Raw genomic sequence first — 19,721 nt, forward strand, 5'->3', positions numbered from 1 at the left:
TATCTATGTGTTGGACAAAGTTCACTTGATTTTTTTGGGGTTAGCCACTCACTTTGAAATGGATATGGATTAATATGGTTTCAAGTCATAAATTTGTAAAGAAACTAACTATTTTTACTGCATATTATACAGGTTCTAAGCAGTGCTTCTTCTTCCCCATTAACATTAACAACACAGAGCAACTGGATGCTTTCAATGATACTCACGGCAAGCATTTCCACCAGAAATAAGTAAATTTAAATACACGCAGTCCCACCAATTAGCTGATAGATTGCAGAGGTTCTTGAACAAACTACTCACTTTGGTCCCTTAATTACAAATTAGATCAATGTCCCGCATTTATACCTGTAATTTTAAAGGAAAACTAAAGAAAAAGGCTTGAAAACTTTGAGTTTTAACGGTAAGGACAAAATAAAGGGTAAAGTGAATAGTATCGGGATTGACTTTTTAGTGTAAAAATGTGATTTTTCGTTAAAATGAATAGTACCAGAAGCTTTTCGTTAAAGTTCCATAATTTTAAATTGGGGTCTCCCCCACCACAGGAACCATATTCCGGCCTCGCCCCATTACAAAATATTTAAAATTAAAGATATAGAGTAATTAAAAAATTAATGCCTATCAAAATAATCATAATAGTACATTCAAAATACAAATTGCTTTTTAATAATCTTAGGTTTGAATGTTGTGGATGACGAATTCGATACCAAATTAGGCTACCCGCCGCTACTCATTGTGTGACTTAACCGAACTCTCTCTTCTCCTAGTGTAAAAATATCGATGTACTAAAAAAAAATACAAATTGCTTTTTAATATTCAAGTCCACACGACGGAGGAAATTTAACAAATTCTAATCCAAAAAATAAAAAAGATAAATGTTCCAAATTAATTGAAGTAACGAGACGCAATCAACATTATGGTCTTAAAACTTCAAGGCATGAATCATTATCATCACAATAAAAATATACTATGTATAAACAGGCATGTTCATGTCGAAGTCAAATTTGACTTTAGAGCAAAATGTAAAAGTCAAATTTGACTTCAACTTAGAAAATGTAAAATTAATAATAGAGGTAAAGTTCAAAGTAACACCAACTTAATTGGAGCTAGCCAGATAAAAACACTACTACTGGGAGATCGCAACACCAACTTAACCAAAAAATGATTGCGCAGGTCATCCGGGCCAGCTTTTGGACATGTCAAAGCGCTGGTTCTCAATCTTTTAGCAAGGTTAAAAGCTTACAGGTTCAACCAAAGCGGGTCGGGGCCTCGAATAATTGCTCCAATGCCCCCATAAACTCGGCAGAACAACTCCCCCTCTTTTGAATACTTTACAACAGTGTCATCAGTATTGATGTCTTTGAACACATACCTAATGATGTCCAAACTATCACATACAATGAGTGTCTCAGCAGCACGCTCCTCCAACGCTGTTATTGTGTCTTCTGCACCATATGTACCCTTTTCAGGTCCATCAACAATCTCCTTAAGATATTTGTCTAACAATTTCTTCTCCCTACAAAATTTAAGTTCAGACAACTTAATAGCCTGCTCCAAACCCTCCTCATTTGCATGATCAATCTCCACTTCCATCAGCTTTTTCTTGCGTAGCCAACGTCTCAACCTTAAGTCTGATAAATCATTCAACACTACTCCTTTAACTTGTGGGCCCTTAAAAAACTCTTTGGCAAGTTTTTCTGCCTTCTTAACATGGTAGTACCCACTACCTTCAACACTAATTTTACGAATCACATGGCTTCTGTTACCCTTTAGCTTCCCAAAAAGTGTCCACTCATCATCCATGATAATGAAACCATATTTGTCATCGGGGTCATTAAGAACTTGAATATGAAAGCTAACGTCAACAACGAAACAAAAGCCCTTTTTGTCAATGGGCATGAAAGGCTCAAAAGAATTCTTACCCTTTTTAAACTTTCAATTTCACAACTTTTAGTACAAGTTATAACTATTCCTGTGTGCAGAACAAGCCCGTTGCGAGGAACCTGCTTGCAACGCTCGAGGACTTCCTGAGCTTACGTATATGCATCCAACCTAGCCATACGTATACCTTTAAACAATTCAGAACCACTTTCAAGGTCTGAAAGCATTCGAATTTTATGGTTCGCCAGCCACTCAGTAACACTGGACATTGTTTTCGTGGGAGGAATGATGATAGAAATCAAGCCAAAACCATATGCGGGTTCAAATTCCTTGATCAGTTTTCTGATCCTCCATCTCTCGATATTGCTCTTCGAAGTCGCAAGATCATTTTGAAGCTTTTTCATCCTGATCAGTAGTTATTCAGCAATCCAACAACTTAAACAACAATTAGTAACGATGGCCTGCAAGACGCGATAACAAATATTCATCGACTATTCACAGCAACTCCAGAATCGTGACTAAAAGTTATAATGACACGAGTTCATAATCACAACTAAAGAATGCAAAACGATTCCACCAAGAATAATATGAATGAAAATTGAAAATTCCCACATCAGAAAAGAAAAGACAATACTCGGCTTCAATTCTTACGTTATCCGCAGGAAACCACAGCTCTAAATTCAGATCAAGGTCCAGCCACAACCAGCCCAAGCTGCAGGTCTATTTAAAAACTAGCCTGCAAGGTCAGATATCAAAACGCATTCGTAAATATTTAAAATATCATAAACCCAACGCTGATTAACTAATTGAGGAGGGCTTCCAACCACAAGAGACAACAGCACTCGCCCGTGACCTCCCTATCCCCTAACGAGCACGGACTTATTGATCGATCGATCCATGATGATCCTATCCAAACAGGAAAACTAAAACAAAATAGAATTTGAAAATACGAGTATTTGTATTGAAGATGCAACGAACAAGTACCTGATGACGGTGCCCGGATTAAAGACAATGGATCCTCTCCCAAACCAAGCGAGTTGATAGAAAAAAGAAAAATAAGTTTGAATAGAAGGGCGAGATGGAAGAAAAGAATTTAGGTCAAATAAATAAGGTTCACACTAAACTAAACTGGAAAGCAATCAAATAATGAAGACTAAATCTGACTAGAGTAGGTAGATTAACGAGGGTTTGTTCTGATTAAAAAACATAAAAAAGAAAAATCAAAGTTAATGAATTGGTGACCGGAATGAGGTCATATGATAACACCTCCTATAAATTATGAGTGTCAAACAACATGTGCTCATTGTTTCTTAACATACAGGTAACTTGGTCAATCCGAGTTAATGGTTTAGAAAATTGTGGAGCCTTATTTGTTTAGGTTTAGGAGTCCTTATTTAGTGCAATTAATCATGAAAACATTACTTAGTTGAAAAATAATTTGTTACCATATATAGGACTATAATGAAATCCTAATTGATTTGGAATATCCCTTTAATCAGCTAATAGGCCGGATTAAGGGGATGAACATCTATATATTAGGAGGTCCTTGCACTCACAATAATGATCCTGTTCTAATGCAAAACCCTTTTTCTGTGCACAAGGACTCTCAGTTGCCAGAGTATAGAAGTTCCTCCTTGAAACCCTAGCATCATGGCTTCTTCTTCCTTTGCTTTGGAAGATAAGTTTATTTCCCTTTAATTGTTTGATTAATTTATTGTAATTATATTTGTTATATCTATCATCCTAGTAACTTGTTGATTTCCAAATTACTTCTTACACCTCCATCCCACTTAATGATCACCAAAATGAGGGCACGCATATATACACTGCTCAGTGCTGTACCCTTGAATCCCTGTTCGTACTTATCACATATATACAACTTCAAACATAAAAAACGACACACATATCCAGCGACAAAAAAAGAGAGACAATGAATACCATATGAATGATGATGATGCTACGATGGAAATCTCTCCAAATTTGGTGGAAGAACAGAAAAGAGAAGAAGAAAATTGTAGAGCAATGAACACAAACTAAACTTCACCGGCGCGTAATAAAATAACCAAATCAGGACTAAATCTGAACTAAATCCGATTAGAATAAGTAACTGATTTATCAAATCTTCTTTTAATTAATAAGAGATAATAAGAGAGGAGCCGAGACAATTAATAATAACAAAAAGTCATTCAAATATAATAGACTACTATTTGCGACAGCAAGGAGTACATGGAATTATTTTCCAACTCTAGAACAAGCATTTCCAATTGTTCTTCCTCGTACTCAGTCTACCTCAAACTCACAGCAAGGAGTACATGAAATTAGCTAGCGCGTCATGCCTGCTGCATAAAGTTGTGGATGCAGTGGCATTGATGTTGGAGCCAGTCGTCTCTGCCTTTCAACGTTGCCGTGCCAGCCGATGGACATGTCAAAGCCCTGGTTCTGAAGATGTCTATACTCTTGGCACAAAGCACATGCCTCGCAGCAAAAATGGACGCAGCAATCCGTGCAGGGCTTCTCCTCCAAGAAATATTGTCCTCTCAATTTGGTTCTATAGAAGCACGAGTACAAACACGAGCAACCCATCAAGCACATCATCAAACTGTAAAGAGTTCCACTCACTCCACAAGCTGCATGCGTGCGTTCGTGCGCATAAATATATGCTCATTTCATTAATTCTTTTGCGTAAGCAAGTTCGTAGTAGTAGTAACAAAATTAAGAGAGATCGTCATGGTAAAAATACAAAATATACTTAACAAACTTACGAGTTGATCCCCTATCCACAATTTCTGCAATGCGTCCAAATGTTACACATGGACACCAACACGTCAAGCAACCTAGAGAATTACGAAATATTTGATTGTCTAAAAGTATAAACAAAACTTGTGCCATGTATAACTGAGTATTAAAAAATTGATAGAATTATTGAATAGAATATTAGGATTAATATAGGAAAAAAAAACTCTATATATAGGTAGGTTTTCCTTATCATAAAACCCCAAAAGTTCAAAAATCTTACTTTTGCAGTAAATAGGTTTACCCTTAATACAAGTAAAGAGAAATAAAATGATAAAATAGGTTTACCCTTAATACAATTATCTGGCATAAGTTATGATTGAAATAATTAAAAATAATGTATAAGATGCACTTACAACTGCTAACATCACCACAACAATTGCAGAGCCCCGTGGACCAAGCCATTGGGGAAGCAGAAGTACTGCTGCTAATTAGATTAACCGGAATGCCAGTGGTTGTTAGAGGCGGCGCTGATGGGGATGGCGGTCGCATTGACTCTCTTTCTAACTTAGCCATGCCCATATGGTACTCTTCAAAATCGAGCGATGCATGTATATATATGTATGTATGTATGTGTGTGTGTGTGTGTGTGTATGTGTGTATATATCAGTTTTCATCAACAGACATATTGTCTTATTCAACGTACATCCCTCTTCGTATGAACGGATTACACTTAGCAGCCAACGGGTGTGTTTTATATTTTTGGTGTGAATTACTCAAGCTTGAAGGGACCCCTGAAAATTGTGGACGACTCTGGTTCCAGTATTTTTTTTCTTCTTCTTTTAGTTATTTTTACAATTCGGGCCGAAGCCGAACTTATAAAAGCAATAAATGTATGGGCCACTAAAGGTCAAGAATGCCCACAGGAGTTGCCCAAATTGCAAGATACGGTTTGATGGTCTGAACTTTTTATTCTTTCATGCATAACCTTTGGGCGGATTGCGGAGATTGTTGATAGGTGGACTACATGTAATTAACTTAACAAATAATAATTATTAATGCAACATATTTTATAGTATATTCTGGCAAATACTTAATGGGTTGCGGGTGGCAACACTCTGGTAGCTAATACTGCGAGGACACTTTTCACTACCAGAAGAGCCATGCTCTGATTTTTTGCTTCATGGCTGCTGCTGTGTGTTCTCTCTGCCAGGAGTACAGAGAACTCCACAATCGTGGAATCGATCCCTCCATAGGTAATCAACCCACTTTAATTACTGCACTGCTCCGTTAAAGAAGATTGCTCTATCTTACTGTGAATCATGTTCTAATGAATTGAACCAACCCTGCATGGCTGATTTTGAAGGGTGGCAAGCCAACGTCGAGAAGTGGAACCGAGGAGGAGTGAAGCCTCCGATTATTGAACCAGGCATGGATCGTTAGGCTGCGATGCTTCCTTTTTTATTACTTACCTCTTTAACTATAGTGTGATATGTCATGTGAAGAGACCGATAAAAAAAGAGAATTGCAATGAAACCAGTTCGTGCCTTTTGGGTGCCTCTTTATAAGTAGTTTAGATTCTCCTCTCCTCTCATTTTATTTTTTCTATTTTTAGCTTTCCCAATAATTTTTTTTTAATTTTTTTTTTCTTTTAACTAAAATTCTTCTTTTTAATTTTTTTTTTTTTAGCTTTTTCAATAAATTGGATTAATTATGGTTTTTTTTTCCCAATTTTTTGTGACAAAAGTATCCCTACTATTTTGTTTCTATTATTTTTAGTTAGGTGTAGATATTTTTTGTTTTAGGGGCATTGCCGTCCAACTAATTTTTAGTGAAGATTGGTACACCAAAATTGATTTATAGCTTCCTAATATTAGAGATTAGAGATTAAAGATAAAGATAAGAGTGGTTGAGACTTTGTGAGTTCCACGTAAAGTTATGGCATAGTATTTCTTAAACATGCCTAGGGGTGGGTTCGGTTTCATTTGGTTCGATTTTTTGCCAAAACCAAAACTAAACCGAACGGTTCGATGTTCTTTCGGTTTTTTCGGTTCAGTTTTTTTTGCATTGGTAGACCCGACTAGAAATAAGGTTCACATTATATATATATATATATATATATCTTGTATATATTATATATAAGAAGAGAAAAAAAAATCTCAACAGCCCATAAATTGAAAAATCTCACTTTCAGAAGGGCGATAATTCTGAATTTGTATCTTTAAATTCGTAAAAACCCCGTAATAGTAAAATCATCACAAAAAGAAAATAAAGTTACCTGCATCCCTTCAACACCACTAATGCCAACTCCAATATCAGCTTCTTGAAGCATGCCAACGTCATTTGCACCGTCACCAACAGAAAGTGTTATTTTACGTAGTTCTATCAGATTACTTGATGTCAGCAACTGGCCTTATGAAAAGCCTTTAGATTATTTGAATGGATATGCTCATGAGCATGATCGAGATACTTACAAGAGCTTTCTGTTTGGGCGTAGAGCGGCAGCATATAACAGAAGCACAAGTAATTGGAAGCTCCAAGAACGATTTTTCGACATCCTTCTTGAGACAAAATTCCAAGGACTTCCCATCAATTATCAAGCCAAACGATTTGGCTTGGTTCGAACTTTCCTTAGCTTCATTAATTTGCAAAATACCTTCTCCAATTTGCTTCCTTATGCTTGCAAGAGAAGCCTTAAAAAAATCAAGGTTTCAGAAATTACATCACAGAAAAAGAAAAAAGCAAGGAAAAACTCGAAGGAAAGGCTGTATGACAGATTGCTAAAACCCGGTGACTCAGATTCGTAGGTTATTTCTCCTGATGCTTTATCCACAACTGGAATGGCCGTATGACAAATTGCTAAAACCTGAAGGAATTTCTGTATGATATCCGAATGAGGTTCATTGACCCACTGCCCATTCATGATGCGTTCGTCTCTAAAGTTGAAACCCGTTATTGACTTTCCAGAGTCAACATTATAACTAGCATGAGCTAATACATCACCAGTTTCAGGCAGTCCATTGACTCCGTCCTTTCTGTTTGCCAGCGCCCTCTCCAAAGATATTGGTACTAAATATCCATACAACATAAGCGCTGTCAAGAAATGGAAAAAAGCTGCAAGTGCTGGTCTTTTGGGGTCATAAAACACGGTTGAATGATCTGGACCAGGATACCACCTTCTTATATTTGCACCACTTATATCCCGTCTAGTGTTGATTCCAAAAAAGAGAGATCCAGTAAAGGCTATCACGACCAGAGAACTGAAAAGAATGTAGATTATCTTATCCATTTTCCTCTCGATTTTACTTCCCTTTGAAGGAGGATCTGTTGCATTCTGCATCACTTTTGTGTCGTGTCCAGTAAAGACGACGACACCATAGACATATTCAGTATCTTTCATCTTAGAATCTCTTAAGAGCATCTGTTGTAAGGAAAGCGAGTAAAGCTTTCCATCATAGAACAATGTCCCAACAAATGAATACAGATTTTCATTTGGGTCCTCACACTTGATCACCGCTTTAAATTTTTCCAAGGAATCTTCATCTTAAAGATGGGATGTCACCTCCAATGCATGCTTCAATTTTAAGTTAGTTTCTCCATCAAGGTTCATAGTGTCAACATAGCAAATCCCATCCTCATAGCTTGACGAAAGCAAAAGCAGATCCGCAGGAAAGTACTCATCCTTGTGCACCTTCACAGCATCTCCATCCCGGAGTTTCTTCCATCTGGTCTTCTAGAATGTACAATTCCACCATAAACTCTAACCCTTCGACTGTTTGCCTCAATATCTTGAAACAGTTTCGAATTTATAACCAATTCAATTAGGAGAAACAAATATAAAAAACAACCAAAATATTAATTTCGAGCTACTTCCTAATAGCATTGATCCTACAACAACCAAAATGACTACATATTCTAAACCTTCCCTGCATATAGCAGAATTCAAATGCAACTACACTCTATATTCTTTACAGATAATCTTGTAAACACGGAAAATTCCTGAAACAAGAAACAAGAATACGTGTACAAAATATATTTTTATGTTTAATGATTTTGGGGTTACAATCTCTTTGTAATTTGATCCTCTGATTCTATCTTCGTAGGGTGTAGTTTTGTGGATGAGCTGTTGATCCAAAGGGCCGTCGGGGCTTGATCTAGGGATGAACAGTTGATGAATGGATCTTCAAGGGGCGTTGGGCTTGATCTTGAAGACTGGGTGTATGGATTTCTTCAAGGGCTTTTGGGCTTGATCTTGAAGGTTGATGGATGAGCGGATCTTCAAGGGCTTTTGGGCTTAATCTTGAAGAACGATTGGATGTGTGGATTTGTTGAGGTTGTTGATCCAAAGGGCCGTTGGGGCTTGATCTTAGGACGAACGGATGATGAACACTTTCTTCAAGGGGCCGTCGGGGCTTGATCTTGAGTCAGTGGAAGTTCTTCAAGGGTCGTTGGGGCTTGGCCTTGAAGGAGGATTTGACGAAGAACGAAGAGTGTTTTCTTGATCCTTCGGGATTTGCTTGAGAGCTTTAGAGTTTCAAGGCTTCAAGGTTTTGGTGTGATGTAAATTCCCTTCTTTCTTTCTTTCTTCCTTTCTTTCTCCTCTTTTTTCCTTTCTTCCCTCCTTTATTTTCTTCATCTCTTCAAAATGAATGCCTTGGCTTCCTATTTATAGAATTCCAAAACTTGATTTTTGGATTTAAATAATCAGATGAAATAAATCATTTCTGCCAGGTAATGACACGTGTCCTATTTGATGACTTTTCCAATTTATTTCGATCTTTCGTTGAGTCACACGCTACATGTAAAATTTATGTGACACGTGAGCGTTGAAATTTTAATTATTGGTCAATATTTATTTCACCGAAATTTCGATGTCTACAAATGCCCCCACTTCAAGGCGCGTCGTAGATATGTGCTTGTCACGTGTAGAAGATGCGTTTGAAGTCCCTTAATGTAGATGTCAACCCAAGGACCGTCGGGGCTTGATCTTGAATTGGGCTGGAAATTTCTTCAAGGGCCATCGAGGCTTGATCTTGAGTTCGACTGGAAGATTTTCTGGTTTCCTCCAATCGTTGATTTTCCTTTGTGCTACTCTTGAACTGGGCAGCAGGATTCTTTTGGTCTCCCCCGAAGGTCTGAGCTTACCCATTTTATCTGTTTCTTTGTTCAATCTCTCCAATTCGTATTGAAGAGGGTTAGAGGATAGCTCAGCATATGCAGTTGTTGCTTGTCTCCACATGCCTCAATGTATCATTTTCACTTGCCTTACTTGCTCCCCTTTGCAGAAGTGGTCCCTTCTCTGGAAGTGTATCAACCGTTGAAGATGACTACTCGAGAGCAATGATAGGTAAGCAACCAGGGAATAGATTCCAGGCAGTCGGTTCCAGATCGGAAGACTGACTCCAAGTGCCGGTTGATTGCTTCTTTCACTTTGCCATGCGAGTAAGAACAAGGACAAAGGAAAAGACAGGGAAAAAGCATGATATGAGATACCTTTGCTTTCAAAGAAGCAGCGAATGAATCAGCACATATATTTGTTGTGCTTGTCTCCACATGCTTCGATGTATCATTTTCACTTGCCTTACTTGCTCCATTTGCAGAAGTGGTATTTCCTTATGCAGGTTTGGCATCTTCTCTTGTAGTATTTGTCCTCTGATGCAAGAGTTGAATGCAAACCTTGCATTTGAATGGACCATCACTTCTTGGTGGCAGCGCAAGTTTGAGTGGAGGTTCCGGCATATTGCTTTCTCTGTCCTTATCCTGGCAGGTGAGAACAAGGGCAAAGGAAAAGACAGGGAAAAAGCATGATATGAGATACCTTTGCTTTCGCCCTTGATGATATGAGATACCTTTGCTTTGGAAGAAGCGGCGAATGAATCAGCACATGTATTTGTTGTGCTTGTCTCCACATGCTTCGATCTACCATCTCCTCCTGCCTCATCTGTACTCCAGGCATCTGGTATCTTCTTTGGGGAAGAAGAAAAAATTGAATATTTCAAGAGGCTTTGCTGGGAGTGCACCCTCATAGGTGAGGAAGAATTGGGCATTTTTTTTTTTTTTTGCAGGTCTGCCTTGCCATAAAAGATGAAGGTCGACATATATAGGGATTTCTCAATAGCAAGTGGTGGTACTGTTCTTTTACCCTTGTCGACAAACGTCTCTTCGATATCTGAACGACGCCTCTTTGATTTCTGAACGACGCCTCTTCGATTTCTAAACGACGCCTCTTCGATTTCTGAACGAGCGCCACTTTTGACAAAGTTGCCACGGGTGCGGCTCTGTCACCACGCTTGTTGGCAAAGGCGCGTAGTTGGGATGATAACCTTCACGTGTTTTCAACTTTGTCAGAGATCTTTTGACAAAGTTGAACGCGTTATCTGAAAAGCCGCGAAAGCGTCGCCGAACTTCACGCAGGAAAATCCGGTTTTTTGAATCGGTGGTCGTGTCGCCTTTCCTTTTAATAGAGGTATTGATCACCTCCAACATGCACACTTTGAAGACTGCCCATTTGTGAAAATCGTCTCCGGCCCTTTGAAATTTAACTCCATCCACCCCTTCTCTTTGAACACTTTTGAAAAATGGCAAACCCATCGAACCTTAGCTTAGACTTGAGTCTCAGCAGTGATACGGGCGCGCCGCGTCAAGGTAACGTATGGCGCCCTTCTTTCTTATCTTCTAACGGTCCTCTTACAGGTGAAGAGTCCGTGATGCAGGACGCCACAACAGCTACAATAGTAGCTAGGAACCTCCTCACTCCAAAAGATAGTAGGCTGCTGTCAGGACGATCCGATGAGTTGGCCGTTCAAGAGTCCCTCGCTCTTAGTGTTCAGTGTGCGAGCTCTGTGTCCAACATGGGCCAATGCTTGCTTGCTCGGTCCCGTCAGGTGGAATCATTGATGGCAGAGGTGGAAAATCTTAAGCAGGAGATCAAACAGCTTAAGTACGAGAATAGAAGTTTGCACGTGCTTGCAAATAACTATTCGTCGGGCATGAAGAGGAAGCTTGATGAGCTGCAAGAATCTGAAGGTCGAATTCAAAGTGACCGTCAAAAGCTTGCGGCTTATCTCCAGAGGCACATTTTTCCTGGGTCATCTAGCGTTCCACCCAGTATTGAGGCCTGGAATGCTCTAGCTCCGATGCCTCCTGCTCCGATGCCTTCCGCTCCGAGCGTTTTGCCAAGTAATGGGACTTCACGTGAACATCCTTTGTGAAAGCTCCATTTTTTTTTTTTGTACGCACTTATCTATAATTTATTCGAGATATCAATAAATAAACTTTATTTTATTTAGCATAATGTGCTAAGTAGAGCGCATATATATATATATATATATATTTTTTTTTTTTCACATGGTGCCGGTGCACCAAGATCCCTTTTTTTTATTATTTTTTTTTCTTTTCTTTGCTTTCGGTGGTGCTGATCCACCAAGATAGATCCCTTTTTTTTTTATTTTATTTTTTTCTTTGCTTTCGGTGGTGTTGATCCACCAAGATAGATCCTTTTTTTTTTAATAATAATTTTTTTTATATATATATTCCCCACATGGTGCAGGGAGGAATGCAGAAGAGCTTAGAGCAGCGTAAGGCAAGAGACGGAGTTGCAGCTGAGGTGCGGTGCTGAAGTTCTTTGCCGACTTCGATCATGGTGGCCAAAGTAAAGCTGAGGGACTTGCAGGCGAGGAGCTGCATGGATGGAGATAGAGGCCATGTCTTCCGCCACTTTCTCTTAACCTCTCTTACTGACTTCATGTTCTTTTGTTGCAGAAAAAGGGGAGCATAGCTCTTGGATTTGATTGGAAATTCACAGGGTGGTTTAGACCATGGCGGAAGTGCAGAAGCAGCCAGAGCTTGAGCTAGAGTGTAAGGCGTCGAGCTTCACGATCGGCTAGTCGTTTGACAGCGGTCAATGAAGTTCTTCGCCGATTTTGACCACGGTGGCCGGAGTGAAGGATGAGGAAAAAGGAGAGTGCGCGTGGCAGGGTCTTGATGAAGCGTCGCCGTGCAAGGCAAGCAGCAAAGTCCATACTATTGAGGTTGAAGAAAGAGGCGATGTGCTGCTACTTTATCGGGAAGTTCCTCCCTCCGACCAGATATTCCCTTTTCTTCGCACCAGACTTAGTGACCTTAAGGCTCTTGTTCAGACACCTCTTGAATCAACGTTGTAGAATGCCCATCCAATGACGCCGTAGCTGAGTCACTCGTCGAGTCAAGATTCAGCGAGTTCTTGAGCGACAAGATGGCCTCAGACACGTTCCAGCTCCTCAGCAGCTTCTTCTACACTGCGGACGACTTCTTAACTCCGGCGCTGAGCGAGGCCTTTGCGGCAAAGACAACAAGGATAAAATCGAAAAGAATTTCTCAAGACACCCAACTCCCCGGGTCTCGCAAGTGATGATGATGATGAATCGGACGATGCCGCAACAGCAGAGCCGGCGGAGGTGAAGAAAAATATGGGTAAAGGGACGGCTTTCGGGAGCTGAAGGTGAGGATCAAGCTATTGTTTTCAGGTCCGTAAGCACCTAAAATCTGGAGGAGTTTCTCAATGATATTTGGTGACAGAAGGGCCACGTCATCGAACCACCACGCTCTGCTGGACGAGCTCAGCCTAATGGATTCCGGGGTGGAAGAGAGTCTGAACCCAGATGCAGTTTCCGGTGAAGACGAAGACGAAGGCGACGTGTCAATGAGGTTGCTCACGTCAGAATTCTGAGCGATCTTTGCAAGCAGTGCAGTAATGAGTTTGTCTAAAAGACCGGACGAGTCTGCGTGGTCGAAGAACGAGAGGCAGCTTTTGAGGCAGACTAGTACGTCTTTGAACGACCACTCGAAAAGTCCCTCAAGAAAATGACTTGTTTTCTGCAACAAATTGCGGGGCGAAAGCTTTTCGGTCATGCCAAGGAAGATTGCAGAGCAGTGGAGTAGGCACACGTTTGAAACCGTGAGTTTGATTCTGCCGTTGTCATAACAGAATCGAGAAACTAACTCGAACCCATCAGGGCTTCCCGGAAAGTCATCGATTTCGATCCTGGAATTCTTTATCTGGGAAATCGACGGTGGTGATGGACGACTCCCCCTAGCTAAAAACGGGTCGTCGACGAGCTGCACTTGCTGCTGATTAGGCTGCATCCCAGCGACGGCACCGCCCATTAAAGGATCGAAATTAGGAGGCGGAGGGAGAAGGCTCAGAGAGCCTACAATCGGTGGAGGATTTTAGGGCTAAAACCACAGGGGAATCTCCAGGCTTCATGCCCAGAAAATCATGGAAAATGGTGTGCTTCCCCTGCTGCTGCTCATCTAGCTTCTGCTTCCGCGGCTGCTGCTTTTGCTGTTGGCTGCTGAGAGTTGTGGCATTGCTGTTGGGGATGCCTTGCTAGGCCATTTTCAGAACAACCATTCCATCTCCATCCCCATTCCACCACTCTGCATAGCTGCTGCTTATCTGCTAGCAAGAGAGAGACGGTGTTTTTGTGAAAAGAGAAGAAAAAGAGACCTCGATTTTCAGAAAAGGAAAAAGAACGAGGACTTGAAAAGAGAAAGAGCGAATCTTTGGGGCTCTTTTACGAGCAGAGACCGAGAGAGAGAGAGAGAGAGAATCTGCCTTTGGACTTTGATGAGGGCCTGGATTTGTATATATATTGTATATATTTCCTTTTTTTTTTTTTTTTTTTTTTTTTTTTTGAAGTGGACAATATATATATATTTTTCTAATACATAGTAACATATGTATATTTTTTTTTTGTTTTCTTTTGTAATAAAATTGACTTTTTTTAATGAAACATTTATTTATTTATTTTGATGTGACTGTACTTGAAGTTTTGAAGTTTCAAGTTGCCTACGTACTCTTCTAACGAAGAGATCAAGTCATAACGTAGTTCAAATGAGTGATGGTTTTGATGATGATTTTGGTGATGATTTTTGTGATGATTTTGCCATACACAATTTATGCTCTTGCGGGCCAAGAGCATTTTGTTGTCACCTTTTACGCTCGTGCGGACAGTGAGCTTTTGGTGCCATTTGCAGTTTTAGCTCATGTAAGCAAGGAGCATCTTGGTGCCGTTTGCATTTTCAGCTCATGCAGGCAAGGAGCGTTTGTTGTCGCCTTTTATGCTCGTGCGGACAAGGAGCTTTGGTTGTCGCCTTTTAGGCTCGTGCGAACGAGGAGCGTTTGTTGTTACCTTTTAGGCTCGTGCGAACGAGGAGCTTTTGATTGTCGCCTTTTAGGCTCGTGCGAACGAGGAGCTTGTGGTGCCGTTTGCAGTTTCAGCTCATGCAGACGAGGAGCTTTTGGTGCCGTTTGCAGTTTCAGCTCATGCAGGCAAGGAGCTTTTGGTGCCGTTTGCAGTTTCAGCTCATGCAGGCAAGGAGCTTTTGGTGTCGCCTTTTATGCTCGTGCAGACCAGGAGCGTTTGTTGTCACCTTTTAGGCTCGTGCGAACGAGGAGCTTTTGATTGTCGCCTTTTAGGCTCGTGCGAACGAGGAGTTTGTGGTGTCGTTTGCAGTTTCAGCTCATGCAGACGAGGAGCTTTTGGTGCCGTTTGCAGTTTCAGCTCATGCAGATAAGGAGCTTTTGGTGCCGTTTGCAGTTTCAGCTCATGCAGGCAAGGAGCTTTTGGTGTCACCTTTTATGCTCGTGCAGACCAGTAGCGTGTTTGAATTTGTCAAACGATCTTAAAGAGGCATTCCTTGCAATCTTTATAGCAAGGAGTCTTGACTGAGTGATTGAAGAAGTCTTTGGGGAAGAAATCGCGCATCGTGATGGCAACGGACGATCTTTGTGTCATAACTTCATCATCCTCAACACTTTCATGTAGCTTTGAAGGTTGACGGTAGCTGCTTTGCCCCCTTTCCGATTGGTGAACTTGTGGAGGAGACCTATGTTTCTTGTGCATTTTCTTTGGAGTGACATAAGTCCATCCTTCAACTTCACTTGACTTGACTGACATGGTTTTGGAGCATGCCCCCAGCGGTTGAGGTGAAGATTTTGAGTTCAAAGAGCCAGAAGTGACGGTGGTATAGTTTGACTTCACCACATCATTAAGATCTAGCTCGATGATCCCTTTCTGAGCCAACTTCATGATGAGATCTTTTAGCACAAAGCACTTTTCCGTCGGATGACTAATGAAGCGGTGGAATTTACAGTACCTTGGACTGTCAGTACGGTTCATATCTTCTGGCCGTTTGCACTCAGGTAGGTCGATCACCTTTTTGTCAAGCAAGTCTTTCAACATGGCAACCACGTCAGAGTCGGGGAATGGATAAGTCTTCTCCTCAAGCTCCTTCAAAGTGCGTCTACGTATCTCTTGATCACGAAAAGCTTCGGTTTGAATCGCCTTGCTTCGTGTATGGATTTTGACTGGAGTTGTGTTGACCGTCATTGCTTCCTTGGTGGGTTTCCACGTAGCGTTATCCACCTTTGACCCCAAAACTTTGTCATTCTTGTAGTCGGCGATCTGTTCTTTCTTCCCATGACGGGTGATGCTTAACTCCATATCATGGGCGCGGGTGGCTAACTCCTCAAATGTTCGTGGTTTGATGCCTTGAAGGATGTAGTGTAGTCCCCACTGCATGCCTTGAACGCACATCTCAATGGCGGAGGTTTCAGAAAGCCGATCTTTGCAATCCAGGCTTAATGAACGCCATCTATTTATGTAGTCGACGACAGGTTCATCTCTCCACTGTTTCGTACTGGTCAGCTCTAGCATGCTTACAGTACGACGAGTGCTGTAGAAACGGTTGAGGAATTCCCTTTCTAGCTGGTCCCAACTGTTGATAGACTCGGGTTCGAGGTCAATGTACCAGTCAAAAGCGTTACTTTTCAGCGAAAGCACGAACTGTTTGACGAGGTAGTCTCCCTCTGTCCCAGCATTGTTGCAAGTTTCAACGAAATGGGCGACATGTTGCTTCGGGTTGCCTTTTCCATCGAACTGCATGAATTTTGGGGGCTGATAACCCCTTGGCATCTTCAAAGCATCAATCTTTTTGGAGTAAGGCTTTGAGTACAGTACGGAGTCATGCGAGCTTCCTTCGTACTGTGTCTTGATAGTGCTTGCGATCATCTCCTGTAGCTGCTGGATAGAGAGATATCCCATGGATGCCGTTGCTTGGTCTAGCTTCGGCTTCTCTTCAACTTTCTCCGCTGATGGCTCCTCTTCTTCGTCGTCTTCTTTCTTTAATAGGCCAATATTTGGGTCGACTTTCACGTCGGGCAGCGCATCTAGTTGGTTGATGAGTGCGGCGATCTGCAAATCCTTCTCTTCCACAGTCCGTGTAAGCTTTGCAATTGCTTCGCTCATTTGAGCCAATTGTTCTTCAACAGAGGTGACGCCGATGGTCATGACTTGTGCAACCAATAGACATGACTTTCCTTCAGACATCCATAGTGCTGATGAAGAACCCCATTGGCCATTTTGGGGTGTCATCTTGTGTGCCTCAATAGCATGCTTTGGTGCCCCCAGCAAGGTCAGGTGGATGACCGACTCGCGCCTTTGATGCTGCTCTTTCTTACTTAGCAGTACCAACTTTGCAGCAGCATGTTGAGGAGTGGTTGTGGCACCAATGGATGCTACATTTGTGGCGGAAGTGCTTATGCTTCTTCCCTTGGTGGTTGCAAGAACGGCTTGTCCCTTGCTTGATGCCATTGATTTTGGAGGTGTGCTTTGGTTGTTGTCAACTCCGTAACCATGCTCCTTCAACTTCTTTTGAGTTTTGGTGAGGTCACGATCTTTGTCGTTGACGGTGTTTGAAACCTTCTTTCCAAGATTTGAAGAGGAAGCAAAGTCATGCCTAGCCTCTGACATGAGTTCGTAGGCATTTGGGTTGAAGCCTTCTTCGGTCTTCTTAGTTGGAAGAGAGCTTGGTTTCACTTTGACGCCATGATGTGCCTCCAGACGGTTGATGAGTCCGGCGGTTTGCAAGTTTTTCTCCTCTGCAGTCTTTATCAGCCTTGCAATTGTTTCCTTCATCTGAACTAGCTGTCTTTCAATGGAGGTAGTGCCGATAGTCATGACTTGTTCTTTGTTTGAAGCCATGGACTGTGCTTGAATATCTTCTTGAACGGAGATAGAGATGAGAGGTAGAGATTGTCCCACTGGGCGTGCCAAATTTGTAAACACGGAAAATTCCTGAAACAAGAAACAAGAATACGTGTACAAAATATATTTTTATGTTTAATGATTTTGGGGTTACAATCTCTTTGTAATTTGATCCTCTGATTCTATCTTCGTAGGGTGTAGGTTTGTGGATGAGTTGTTGATCCAAAGGGTCGTCGGGGCTTGATCTAGGGATGAACAGTTGATGAATGGATCTTCAAGGGGCGTTGGGCTTGATCTTGAAGACTGGGTGTATGGATTTCTTCAAGGGCTTTTGGGCTTGATCTTGAAGGTTGATGGATGAGCGGATCTTCAAGGGCTTTTGGGCTTAATCTTGAAGAACAATTGGATGTGTGGATTTGTTGAGGTTGTTGATCCAAGGGGCCGTTGGGGCTTGATCTTAGGACGAACGGATGATGAACACTTTCTTCAAGGGGCCGTCGGGGCTTGATCTTGAGTCAATGGAAGTTCTTCAAGGGCCGTTGGGGCTTGGCCTTGAAGGAGGATTTGACGAAGAACGAAGAGTGTTTTCTTGATCCTTCGGGATTTGCTTGAGAGCTTTAGAGTTTCAAGGCTTCAAGGTTTTGGTGTGATGTAAATTCCCTTCTTTCTTTCTTTCTTCCTTTCTTTCTCCTCTTTTTTCCTTTCTTCCCTCCTTTCTTTTCTTCCTCTCTTCAAAATGAATGCCTTGGCTTCCTATTTATAGAATTCCAAAACTTGATTTTTGGATTTAAATAATCAGATGAAATAAATCATTTCTGCCAGGTAATGACACGTGTTCTATTTGATGACTTTTCCAATTTATTTCGATTTTTCGTTGAGTCACACGCTACATGTAAAATTTATGTGACACGTGAGCGTTGAAATTTTAATTATTGGTCAATATTTATTTCACCGAAATTTCGATGTCTACAAATCTGTAAAAGCGCTTTCAGTCATTTAAAAGCAATTCCTAAACGAGCCCTAATTCAAATATGACTATACAACTTCAAATAACTAATAATACCAATACCACAAAAATGGTTATCTGCTTTCTTCGCCTCCAATCTTCAACGGCTTCCTTAGCCATAGTAGCTCCGATCACCACTATCAACAGCAGAGCTACACTAACAGCTCTAAAGGGGGCCAACGGACTGAATGAAGTTACAAAACACAAGCTACAACGAGAAAGTATATATTTGCAAACCTCCTAAACTGCTCAAACAATGACTTTGGAATGAAGTTTGCCTCCGTGTACTTGGTAGTCAAAACATAATTTGCCTTGTATCTCAACTCAAGTGCCTCCAGATATCACCTATGAAAGCGAAATTTTGCACCAATTTCTACGCCAACAAAGTGTCAAGACAATTAACACAAATCTACCCGAAATTGACAAAACCCCATTGGAGGAGGAGCTCAAAGATCAAAACTTGAGCAACACATGAGAACATTGATTGAGTGCCTTGCTTACCCAGAGCAACAAAGTGGGTGCACAAAGTTTGCATCTGTAAGCTCCATATTTATCTCACTGATTATTTGTTTCATAAAGCTAGCCTCTTGAGTGTGGCAATTGGCTTTTTTCACTGTTTTACTATTAATTTTTGTTTTTTAAAAGTTTATTTATTTCAAATATTATTGCTTTTTTTAAAATATATATTGAATTTTGCCTTTATATATATATATATATATATATATATAATAAAAGTGAAAATAAAACAAGAAAAAGGTTGATATAAATTGGAGCAAAGATGGCAAACTTTGTACACGGCTAAGCAAACCAGGTGGGTGGAATTTCAGGAAACCGTAGAAGTTGTGTTTCAGAGAATTCCTTACTTCCATTGCAGGCTCTGCGGAGATCTCCTGCTTGCAGCTGCTTGTTTGGTTTCCAGCTCAAAATCTAGAGAGAGAAAGAGAGGGAGGAGGATTCTCTACCATCCTAATCTCTCTACCCTTCCATGCTCTCTTATTTGAACGGTCACTGTTAAGCCACGTCAATATCTTATATTGATTTTTTTTTATAGAGATAATAAGACAAAAAGTAATGTA

General features: G+C 40.9%; 2 protein-coding genes and 1 pseudogene across 2 annotated transcripts; all 3 read right to left on the reverse strand.

Annotated features, from left to right (window-relative positions):
• Positions 1 to 1,236: 1,236 nt before the first annotated feature.
• On the reverse strand, positions 1,237 to 2,147 carry LOC137731285 (eukaryotic peptide chain release factor subunit 1-1-like). Its single transcript, XM_068470384.1, has 2 exons — positions 2,066 to 2,147; positions 1,237 to 1,838 (listed from the first exon to the last, which is right to left on the reverse strand). Exons 1-2 carry the CDS (start codon positions 2,145 to 2,147, stop codon positions 1,237 to 1,239), a joined length of 684 nt encoding a protein of 227 aa, XP_068326485.1.
• A 2,053-nt stretch (positions 2,148 to 4,200) lies between these two features.
• Positions 4,201 to 5,187, reverse strand: LOC137731286 (protein PLANT CADMIUM RESISTANCE 11-like). The gene is made up of 3 exons (XM_068470385.1): positions 5,028 to 5,187; positions 4,641 to 4,712; positions 4,201 to 4,505 (listed from the first exon to the last, which is right to left on the reverse strand). Exons 1-3 carry the CDS (start codon positions 5,185 to 5,187, stop codon positions 4,201 to 4,203), a joined length of 537 nt encoding a protein of 178 aa, XP_068326486.1.
• A 1,583-nt stretch (positions 5,188 to 6,770) lies between these two features.
• LOC137731287 (probable phospholipid-transporting ATPase 8) lies at positions 6,771 to 19,079 on the reverse strand (annotated as a pseudogene).
• Between the last annotated feature and the right edge of the window lie 642 nt (positions 19,080 to 19,721).

This window comes from Pyrus communis, chromosome 4 (assembly GCF_963583255.1).
Source record: "Pyrus communis chromosome 4, drPyrComm1.1, whole genome shotgun sequence".
Taxonomy (NCBI): domain Eukaryota; kingdom Viridiplantae; phylum Streptophyta; class Magnoliopsida; order Rosales; family Rosaceae; genus Pyrus; species Pyrus communis.